Genomic DNA, 11,864 nt, shown 5'->3' on the forward strand with positions numbered 1-11,864 from the left:
AAACACTGAGAGGGATTGTGTTGAAACAACACAGAACTACTGCTGCAAATTGACAGCAAACTTCAATATTCGCCTTGAAGCGCCTGTTTCCACAAAAACCGACCACAGAGAGCTTCACAAAGCCAACATCCATGAAAGAACCTCGACTGCTAAAACTTTCATCACAGACGCCAGTGCTAAAATGTGAAAAAAATGGAGTCATGATTATAAAGCCTGGACAGCAAGAGCACCCAGATCAGCTTCAATACCTGCCCTAGCCAGAAAAAATCACCTGACTTTAATATCATCAAACCACTTTTAGAGAGAAGAATGAGAAACTGATTCTCACCTCCGAAAGAAACCGGTAGATTCTACTGGAGACTATCAAGTTGTAGGAATCTATTCTAAGCTGGTTAGATGCTGGCAAATTGTGTTAAAACATCTTCATAAAGAAATACTGCTGATTCTAAGGTTGTTTACATTATTTAAACAACCAAACCACAATGTGTTTCAATTTTATGTGCCATGTAAGGGTGATTCTATCTAAAACAGTGCAAGCTATGCAAGCAATCCCACCACACATCTGGATCAAACATGACCTTTTTGACTCAAGAGCTCACAATTCCTCATTCATTAGAATTGCATCTCAAAAACAGAATAAGAATAGTGGAGACATGTCTGGTAAGTCACAGTGCTATCTAAACTCATATTCTGTTTTCCTGTTAGCTTCTGAGAAAGTTTTCCCTTCAAAGAACATGATTCTACTTCTTAACAATTTAACGGAGTCTGATTAATTATATTGGAATCAGATAAATAATTAAATTTCACACATCATCCTCCAGCTGCTTTTGATTATTGGTTTTAAAAAAGAAGCAGTGTGTTTCCAGCCTTAGACTAAAATACTAGCGCGGCATGTAAAAAACGAACTGAAATAATGGCACATTATTCACTCTCAGTGAATGGCTGAAAGCACAGAAAGCAAGCCAAAAATGTGTACAACTATTTGATTCATATCTATATCTGTCCATAAGAAATAAGTGCAGATTATTGCACAGACACTGTAGAACAAGGCAGAATATATTGATATATTCAGTAATATCTTGTTACCTTCTAATTAGTGTTTCAATAAAAATTCAGAGTATCTTTTGCTTTGATGCTGCTAACCTGTCAAACTTTCCTTCAGCTTCCTGTATCAGTTCAGTAAACACAAGACTGATAAAATAATGATGTGCTCTTTATTGGATTCTCCATCCAAAAGTAATAAGTACTGATTATTTCAAAGACATAACTCAGAAAACAAAGCAGGCAACATGAACCTTTCAGCGCCTGTAGCTTTCGTATATCAGTCACTGAGTTTATCCTAGAAAGATTCTATTAAAGGATTTCGGTGTAAAAAACAGGGCAAAACCTTCTCTTCTTGGAAGGCATTCTCTGTCTTGTGTCACTTTGAGGATTGTTCATTCACTTCAGTGCCACATGCGCCAATCACATGCGTCAATCACTGATGGCTTCACCACCAAAAAAAATAAAAAAAATAAAAGAAGTAATGCAAAAGCATGGCAGATTAACAAGGCTATCAGAGCCGTGCTGCCGTGACAACAGATAAAAAGTAATTAGTACTCAGCAATGTTAGACACGACAATAACATAATTAAAGCAATTTATCCTGTCTGATTTAATGATGCCTGTCTCAATTAGAGCTGTTAAATAAATCGTAACTGCATGGCAATAAACCTACTGATATTTTTTTTTTTTTTGTCTGATAAATCTGTGTATGATTGTGTTTGTGTGTGTGTGTGTTGTTTGCCCTTTTATCAAAGTCAGAACATGTTATGATTTTGTTTGTGTAAACATGTATCAGCCTATATGTGGATTTGTCGATGAGTAGAATTCTCCTTTGTATTTATTTATCTACTACAGAAGTATATATTTATATTTATATATATATATATATATATATATATATATATATATATATGTGTGTGTGTGTGTGTGTGTGTTGTGTGTGTGTGTGTGTGTGTGTGTGCGTGTGTGTGTGTGTGTGTGTGCATTTTTGAAATTATGTTTTACTCTTTTTAACTAAAGGGCAGTTTAAAATAACTAAAACTGTCAAGATAACTGTCTCATAAAATAAAATAAAATAAAATAAAATATCAAAATGGCTCACTAGTTTAAATATGCTATATTAATAAGAGCCTTAAGAGAAGGGAACTTTTTCAGTAGTTAGAACCAGTTTCTACATACTTTCTTTTGGCTTCAGAAAACTTACAAATATGTCATGTGGACAACTATTATGGTTTATTTATGCTGTGTTTTTGTCTTTTATTGAGCATTGGGGCCGTGGTCACAGTACTAAAATTCTAAGGAGGGAAAAAAAAATAATTATGCAAAGACTGGAATGGCATGATGGTAATCACATGATGACAGAAATGTAACTTTGGGTGAACTGTCCCTTTAACCGGCCAATGTCCTCTCCCTAGGGGAAATGAGTTTGTACATCACACACACGCAGCCCATTCATCCTCATTACACCTGATGGTGTATTAGTGCCGTGCATTGATGGTAAGGGACGGCAGGTGTGTGTACCGAGACACAGACTGATCAATATCAGACATATTTCCTCTCAACCGCTCTCTGTTATGCATACGGCATGCTTTCAAATCTGCTTTGCTATTGAAAAGTCACAGTTGTGCTCTTGCATATGCATATGGAAGAGATCCATGTCGTATAAAGGACAGTGGTCATTGTTTCTCACCAGATCAGACAGACCCATTGGTTATCCCTAGATAAAAAGCATTATTTTAAAGGGAAGAGAAAGTGACTGAGCAGAGAAAGGAAATGAGATGAGAACATTTTACTAGACTCAAACCACAATTCTGGCAAGATCACTGATATCAGTATGATATTAATGTCCATAATGGATACTAACTACATACTAAAAAACAGAAAAGTATACATTTTATAATGCCTCCTACATTTTAAAAAAAAGAAAATAATACATGAAATGCAGCAATAAAAAGTTATTTTTGTGCAAAAATGTATTAAAAACAATTCCAGTCTGATTAAATATGAGTCACATAGGATTTAGTTAGCAGTAATAAGCAACATTTCTTAATATTTTTGTCTAACTGATCCAATCAATAAAAGTGTTAAACTGCCTTTTTTATGAATTTTATTTGACTTGTTTTTCAATAAAATATATTTTACTTCAGATGCAACACTGCATAATATATTCATTCATCTTTCCAACACCATCTATTGAAAATAATTGTATTTTGTCTTTCTTTCTTTCTTTCTTTCTTTCTTTCTTTCTTTTTTACTTTAACATATTTATACTTAAATAAGGAGAATAACTCTTCCAGTGCATTAAGACAAAACACAAATATTATACTGACAAAGATATATTGTCTACAAACAAGCCTTAATATCCTACGCGGTGTTGCTTCACAAGTAAATTAATCTTGTTTAAAGCATGTTTATATATTTTAACTAGACAAAATACTTGTCAAGAACAGGTTTTGTGCAGTGTAAGAATCCCCATATTTCTTCAGGTTCATTCATCATAATGCATGTCGAGTGCATTGCATTATGGGATGCAGCATGCTCAGTTGTTTAAAACACATCAAGTCAAATATACAGTAGGTCACTCCTGGTGTTTTATGTGCATACATTAATTCACATAATATAGACAGTCTACATAATATATACTGCAGAAATATTAAGAGTTTTATGTTATTTTCAACAGCACCTCTCCCTGTTTTTCCTTCAAACACAAATGGACTGTAGGAAGGAAATATGTCTCAGTGACCAGTGAAGCATACAGTGTGTGTGTGTGTGTGTGTGTAGGAGAGAAAATCACCAGAGCAACAAGTATAGAAAGATTGGACATCCTCCATCTCTATTGCTGTGGGGACCAGGCTTGTGCAATTAAGCCCAGCCAATTACTGCCAGCTAATGGCTCAAAGACGCTGAGACAGAGATACATTAACACAGCTAACCAACGCTTAACCAACCCTTTATTAGACTCATCCTAACAGGGAAACAATGACCCCTAAAGCACTAGCACATGTTAAGCAGTGCACATTAACCCACACTGCAGTAATTAACATATATCCGGCGCCAGAAACTCACCCCCGTAATCTGAGCTACAAACAAACCATTTGCGTTCGAACCCTCTAGACGTGAACAAAGAGAGCCTACGGAGATTACAAAAGCACTTCAGAGAAAACACACTGTAAAATAAACTTACAAAAGTGCCAGTCAGGGAAACTCTAATTAACTGAGGGAAGGCAGTTTGAATTGAATGGACAAAAACTGTCAACAGATAATGAGGATTCATTTAAATGGGGTTGTTTTTGAGCAGTCTTACCAATAAAAGGAAATATGACTGAATCTTGGTACGTTACATCACATTAAAGCAGTATGCAGTTTGTGACACCAGATGCACAAAAGACATATGACTGATTGACATACTTGATTTAGCCAAAATAAATAGTTAAAATTAATTCATTAAGATTGTTGAGGCAAATAAAGCTTTTGATCCAATCGAAACCCTTGATGAATGGATGGATGGATGGATGGATGGACAGATGAATGGACAGATAGACCATTTTTAATGAGAAAGACGGGTCCCAGTGCCCCATAGATGCAAAATGCATTAATAATCGCTTTATTTTTTTCAAAAAATGGTTGAACAAATCTGCATTACTGTAAGTCAAATGTTATATAAAGTCGACTCAGACTTTTTGTTAATTTGCTATGAATAAACTGATAATTTGCTTATCCTTCCTTTCCCAATAAAAAATGAAAAAGCAATCAAATAGGATGAAGTACATTCCATTTATAAAGTATTGAATTCACTGGATTATACCAACAAAAATATTAATGCATGGGTATTTAGTATGGAAAAATTATATTTTCAATGTGATATATATGGGATATAAAGCTGAGATTTATGGCTGACATTCAGAGAACAAATAAAGATTTTCCTTAACATCAACCATGTCACATATCTTGTCAAATCCATCTAGTGTCAATACAGTCGTGAGCAGCTGTCGATACACACACACACACACACACACACACACACACAAGACACACTGTGTGTTCATACAACAGAATCATAGCATGGCTGGCGTGAGGGAGAACGATTTACTGTAGCGTCTTTAACAGGTCGAATAAACTTCAATACAACATCAGGATTACGATACAAAAATCAATATACCGGACGCCACCTGTTCTGTGTGTGTGTGTGTGTGTGTGTGTGTGTGTGTGTGACCCACATGGGGAAAATCTAATCCTGGTCATCCATGGCATAATAATAGCAGAAAAAAATTATCTCTCCAGCCCTCAACCAACTACAGACAAATATATCACAAGAACATCCTTGTCTAACTAAATACAGATTATTAACTACTTTAAATCAGATGCTGAATAAAAAGCAACTCTGTAACTCTCTAATCTGTGTTCTAGTGAAATACAGAAGACAAGTACCTGCTCACACATACACACACATAGTGATATACATGTATATGTTTTTGCACCGTATTTTTGAGGTATAATCCAGTGAATTAATGAAATTGTATTTATTTATTTATTGAAATGATTTTTTATTTTCACTTCCCCTTCCCAAATATAAATGTTTAGGTAGCAAGAAAATGAATTCCTTGTCAAAAACAGAATGACATCTTATTTAGCAGTGTGAGCGGGGCTTCAGCATGATGCCTCAAACTCTGTCTGTAGACCCTCTCCTAATTTCTACTGCTCCTTTACTTTGATGCTCCTAAAGCATTCAGAACGACAGGTTATCATATGTCACTGTAGTGGGATTCGGCTAAAAAGAAAATATGAAAGCATTACAAGACGGTGGAAAATTGTTTGAAAAAGAAAAATGTTTCACCATGTTGGCTCTTTTCTCTGAATAATGACAATCTCTCTCTCTTCCCGATCTTCTACAGCTCTTTCAATCCCAGCCATACAATTATCCAATTAAAGCTTCATTTGAGCGAGATTGAGTTACATCAGTTGTTTCCTCTTGAATGATCTGTACAGATGGTGCCTGTACGTCTACATGAACGATGCATGCATAAACATATAATTAAACACAAAACACTGACGTAGCAATCAAAGTATAGTATCTGTATTTGTTTTTATCTTCTGATACGTGCATAGAGCTGAAATCCCAAAGGTTTTTAAAATTTAATCAGTGATAAAGGTCATTAAATTGCCTTTGATTTAAATGAATATGGCATATGATAATTTTTTTATACTAGTGAACTAAGTGCAAACAGACTCTTTTTGAGTGTCCTTGGATTTCTTTCAAAGCAGCAAGCCAGTTGACACTGTGGGTTGCAGTGGTTTAACCACAGCTGAGGTGAGGCAAAATATTAACTACCGTATTTTCCGAACTATAAGTCACACTTTTTTTCATAGTTTGGCTGGTCCTGCAACTTATAGTCAGGTGCGACTTATTTATCAAAATTAATTTGACATGAACCAAGAGAAATGAACCAAGAGAAAACATTACCGTCTCCAGCCGCGAGAGGGCGCTCTATGCTGCTCAGTGCTCCTGTAGCCTACACTGAAAACACAGCGCCCTCTCGCGGCTGTAGATGGTAATGTTTTCTCTCGATTCTTGGATCTGAATAAATGCGACTTATAGTCCAGTGCGACTTATATATGTTTTTTCCCTCATCATGACGTATTTTTTGACTGATGCGACTTATACTCAGGTTCGACTTATAGTCCGAAAAATACGGTAATCATGACATGGAATCTTTTGTGTATACAGAATAATGATGAGCTACTGCATGTGCTAAAATGTGAAGTACACAACAGAGGAAAGTGCATGAAATACTTTATTCCAGGCTAGATTTGACCTTAAATTTCCAGTATGATGAACAAACCAAAAGAAATATCAGTGAGTTTTTACATCATATCTTGAGTCATTTTAGTATAAAATTTGTTTAAGAATGCTAAAACCTTCTAAATGAAAGCTAGGAATCCATTTTTGTTACAACGAAAAAACAATCTGATTCAACAATCATCTGAATCTGAATCTGAAACATTAAATATTAAATCAAAGGGAAAGTACAACAAGAATACAAAGAATATATTTTATACTTTTTATTACTTTTTTTAATTAACATTTTGTAATATATCTTTTAATACTATAAAATATAAATATATGGATGTTAAATTAATGTTGTTATAAACAGATAACAGAATGATGTACACTATCACTCAAAAATTGATATCAGTACAATTTTTTTAATGTTTTGAAAGTCTCTTATGCTCACTGAAGCTGCATTTATTTGAAAATAATGATACAGTAAAAAATGTAATCTTTTGAAATATTATTTCAATTTAAAATAACATTGTGTGTGTGTGTGTGTGTGTGTGTGTGTAAACCTGGATTTTTTTGATGATGAATAGAAAATTCAAAAGAACAGCATTTATTTCAACTAGAAACCTTTTGAAACATTATAAATGTCTTTAATGACAATTTAATGATTCCTTATTGAATAAAAGTATACATTTCTTACTGACCCCAACATTTTGAATGGTAGTGTATAAGAGAAAAACCCTATAGAACAAATAAAATCAGATGATGAGCCATGATGGTTTGGATATAATATTATAAACCAAACATAGACCATGGACAAAGGGTTAAAGCGGGTCTTTCTCTCTGATCTGAGCTCTGACCTTCACACAAGCGGACGCTGACCAGCTAGGTTTGGAGTTACACGTCACGATCGACCCGTAATTTAAAACAGCGCATCGAATCCTGTGCACAGACGCAGTCTCCTTCACTCTACCCTCTAAAGAAGCCAACTTCTCAAACTTCATCGCAGCGTCCGACGCATGTTTCTCCTGCTCTCTCCAATTTCATCATGCCCCCTTCCTGCTCGTCAGTTCAGAAGAAAGAAAATGAAAATCAACAGAAAAACAAATCAGTGTTTTGTTCTTTCGGCGACGAGCTGCGTGTCCGTGAGTCGCGCGCTCCTGCCACGCGGAAAACAAATTCCAATTTGCAGCAGTGTGTTGTTTCTCCACAGGCCAGGACACCGGTGGGGCGTCGCGGAGCGTGTGTGTGTGTGTGCGTGTGTGTATTTGTGCAAGAGGTACAGACTTCTGATATTGTCACTCCAGACTCACTCATCTCTGTTGACTATTTCACAGCTGCCTTTCTAGTGGAGAGAGCAGAAAGAGGAGAATCAACAGCCTTTCAAACTCATCACAAGAGAGAGAACGAGAAACGAGGGAAATAAAGACACACACACACACACAGAGGGGGGAAGTTTTGGGCTACTTTTAGATTTTCTCTGCGAGCTTTGAACTCGTTTCTCGAGCATGAATTCTTAATGCTGCTAATTCGAACACGAACAAACAAGTTTTTTACATGACTAATTCATAAAGGGTTTCACTGGATATTGTAGTCGCATTTTTTGTTGTTCTAGCAAAGATTTGCCGGTCACAGGCGTATTTTTGCTTTTGCTGTGAATTCGAATCATTACGGATTACACAAACAATTTATTCTGATGATGATGAAAATGTTAGTTAACAAGGATAAAGCTTCAATAGGACTTCAGTGTTAAATATCAACTATTTAAAATACCTTATGAAACCTCTTGACAGCATGTGAAAAAGCATATATAGCAGAGACTGGGGCTAGTTGCCACAAGGTAAAGTTGACAAAGGTTTGCAACTACTGTTTAGAAGGATTTTTTCCTTTTTTTCATGAAAGGCGTGAATATTTTGTATTTCGAAATATACCAAAAGTGAAAACTGTAATAATATTTCACATTTTATTGTTTTTACTGTAAGCATAAGTGAGCATAAGAGACTTCTTTCAAAAACATTTCAAAAGTAATTTTTATAATATTGAGTAAAGTTGAAAAATAGATACTTTTTAAAAAAGAAATTACAGTTTTGACAACTTATCTCCGTTGTCAGAGTATATTGACTTACAATATATTAACCCTGATAAATATTCACTGGAACAAAACGCATATAAACTGATCTACCATTCATAACTTATATAACCCTATTTATATCGGTCTCATTTATATTCTTTGTATCTTTTCTAATTCAAATTCCATTATTGCACTTTTTTTAATTCAAACTGAAATAGAAAACAGGAAAATGACAGCGAGAATAGGAGGGAATGAGATCTGGAGAGGAACCACTAGGCCACAGCTCTCATAAATCTATTCTAACAATGAAAAATCCCCCATACTCTCAGACCAGCATGATCAAAGACACACGTGACTGTTCCTGTGTTATTTCTGTGCTGAACATCTCCACAGCGCTGACAGACAGTGAACGAGAGAAAGAAAATATAATAAAAATATATAAGAAAAAATATAAGAAAAATATAAGAAAAATAATAAAAAGAACCGAAGAAGAAAAGACTTCTATGGTTTCTATAAAACTAACTGCACAAACGAAATTCCACATGCAATTCATTTCAGGTAATAAAATGAGCAAAATAAAAAAAGCACGACATTCACAAAACTCACTGCAGCTGTGGTATAATGAGTGAAAGAGAGTGAAAGAGAGTGAATGTGAGCGTTTGAGCATAAACGGGAACTCACTGGTGGTGTTGGTAAGGCGAAAGGTGACCGAGCTGTCTGCAATATCACACACGTTCCGGACGGACACCTGACAGGTGTAATTAGCAAAGTCTTGTGGACGGAGGTTTTTCAGTTTCAGCACCTTTGTCTCACCCTGCAAACACACACACACACACATTCACAGACCGCACATCTGTTAGTCAAAACATGCATTTAACATAAAGACAACAAAATGCTGTTTGTCAGTGCCATTTGTGCTCTTAGTATTCCTCTTTGTGTATAATTTGACTGCTGAGTAATTCATATTTAATATGACAAACATTTTCCCACCTGCGGCATCACAGAGTGTAACAAAAGTGCAATCTATGAAATACTAAAAAAAAACAAAAAAAAAAAAAACACTCATAACGGTTGCAATATAAAGAAGCTTACTTTAACTGAAACCAACTGTGATGATGTAATTTATTCAAATATGATGTCAGAAACAGGAAATGTCACAGCATAACAGGGGTAAAGCTGATGTAAATTAATACACTTTAATAGCATTCCAATGTCAAAAAAAGCTAAACTTTTAGTAGTAGTAGCCCTATATTGTCACTAGTCACAAGTACCAGCGAAATTAGCCATCACTTATACACTACATTAAATTCAACGTTACCCATTCAAATACAATTGGGTTAAAACTGGAACATTCAATGTCGTTGATATTCAAAAAAAAAAATTTTTTTTACAGAGTTTCCTTTGGATTACACACTAAACAAAGGTTCAGTTCATCAAATAATGAGACTAAGCTCTGTATACTGTAAAATATGTCAGTAGTAATTCATGCGAGCACAAATGGGGCACAAAAAGTGACGTATTGTTTCCTGAGAATGACCCTTGTATTTCTATGCAATGTCATTTTTCAATGTCAACTTTGTGTGCATGATAAAAAGAGAATGAGTTCAGGAATTTTAAATTCATCTAATTCTTTTGACTGCGTCCATCAGGAAAATGAATAATCCTTATTATTAATAGCAAAGCCATCAATCTCCATCCATCCCACTTTTTTCAAACGGCTCTTTAATAATAAGTGCTCAGATTATGAATTCATCACTGATGGATCGCTGATTTATTGAGTAGGTTTCTCTGCGATTGAGCGGGTCTCCTGTGGTTATCTGCTATTCCAATGATTATTACTCTAATTAAACTATTTTCTGTTTTAGGGGAAATAAGGCATATAGAGAAATATATGTCCAGCTGGTGTAAGAGAGGTTTGGGATTTACTGAAGTTTGGGGACAAAATTTGCTAAAACTTAACTTAAACTTGGATTTTAAACTCCCTTTGGGCACACCAAGAGACACACACACACACACACACACACAAAAAGGTAAATATAAAAGAAAATTAAAGAAACAAAAAAGGTATTTAATGGTATAGGTATATGTTTAAGGTCTATAAAATATCATTACCTCACTAAAACAACAACAGAAGCCATAATAATGTTGTACCTGTGTGTACAGAGGCTCGTAGATATCCACTCCGTTGTCTTTGCTCTGTTCGATTGGTTTATTTCCTCGTTTCCAGATAAAGCGAGCAGGAGGGTTCGAGTTTACCGTACAGCGTAAAAACACTGTTTTCTCCTGATAGTAGTTCCCTCGTACATCACCCACCGTCTGGTGCACTGTGAGCACAGGCTTATCCAGATCTGGAGAGCAGACAGAAAGAAAGAGAATTCACTTAGATTGGGGAAATGTAATCTCTTTAATGGAGTAATCTGAGAGGTAAATGCTCACAGAACCCATAATTATCAGAGTCTTGATCTCGTTGTCTCAGACAAGACCACTATTTCCACTGTACCGAAGGTAGCAATTAACTCAACAACCACTCAGCACGCTATTTTCTTCGTTACACACAGATTTCTCCAAAGTTTCGATGGATCGGAATAGCTGGTTAGCCATTTCACAAAGAGTTGCATTGTTTGAATGAATGATGCAATAAATGGTCTTTAAAGACCAAAAGATCTCTGGCTGATCTGACTGAAGACTTTTTAATGCGTGGTATTTAAACTGATTTTAGTACTTTTATTTTTCGATTTTCGATACTAAATAGCTAAAAAAGCTCAGAGAATATAGCATCTCCCTGCATTTTTCACAGAAAAATGGAAATATGAATAAAAGGCAGTAAAATGTTCATATGAATAAACATAAACAATAAATATGAATAAAAAATACACTGGCTACTTTCAATATGTGCCTAACCAGACGTGCACACACCAAAACATACAGATCACGCAGAGCTCAGAAACAGATACAGAAGAACGCGAGGTGA

At 35.3% G+C, this 11,864-nt stretch overlaps 1 protein-coding gene across 1 annotated transcript in view; it reads right to left on the reverse strand.

Moving 5' to 3' along the window:
• The window catches only part of LOC113100029 (MAM domain-containing glycosylphosphatidylinositol anchor protein 1-like), an 84,707-nt gene extending 74,866 nt beyond the window's left edge, over positions 1–9,841 (reverse strand). The window contains exon 1 of the mRNA XM_026264897.1: positions 9,575–9,841. Within this exon, the coding sequence (XP_026120682.1) occupies positions 9,575–9,731 (157 nt within the window). The 5' untranslated portion in view covers positions 9,732–9,841. The remainder of the gene's footprint in view (positions 1–9,574) is intronic.
• Between the last annotated feature and the right edge of the window lie 2,023 nt (positions 9,842–11,864).

Source organism: Carassius auratus, unplaced genomic scaffold (genome assembly GCF_003368295.1).
Source record: "Carassius auratus strain Wakin unplaced genomic scaffold, ASM336829v1 scaf_tig00217114, whole genome shotgun sequence".
Lineage (NCBI taxonomy): Eukaryota > Metazoa > Chordata > Actinopteri > Cypriniformes > Cyprinidae > Carassius > Carassius auratus.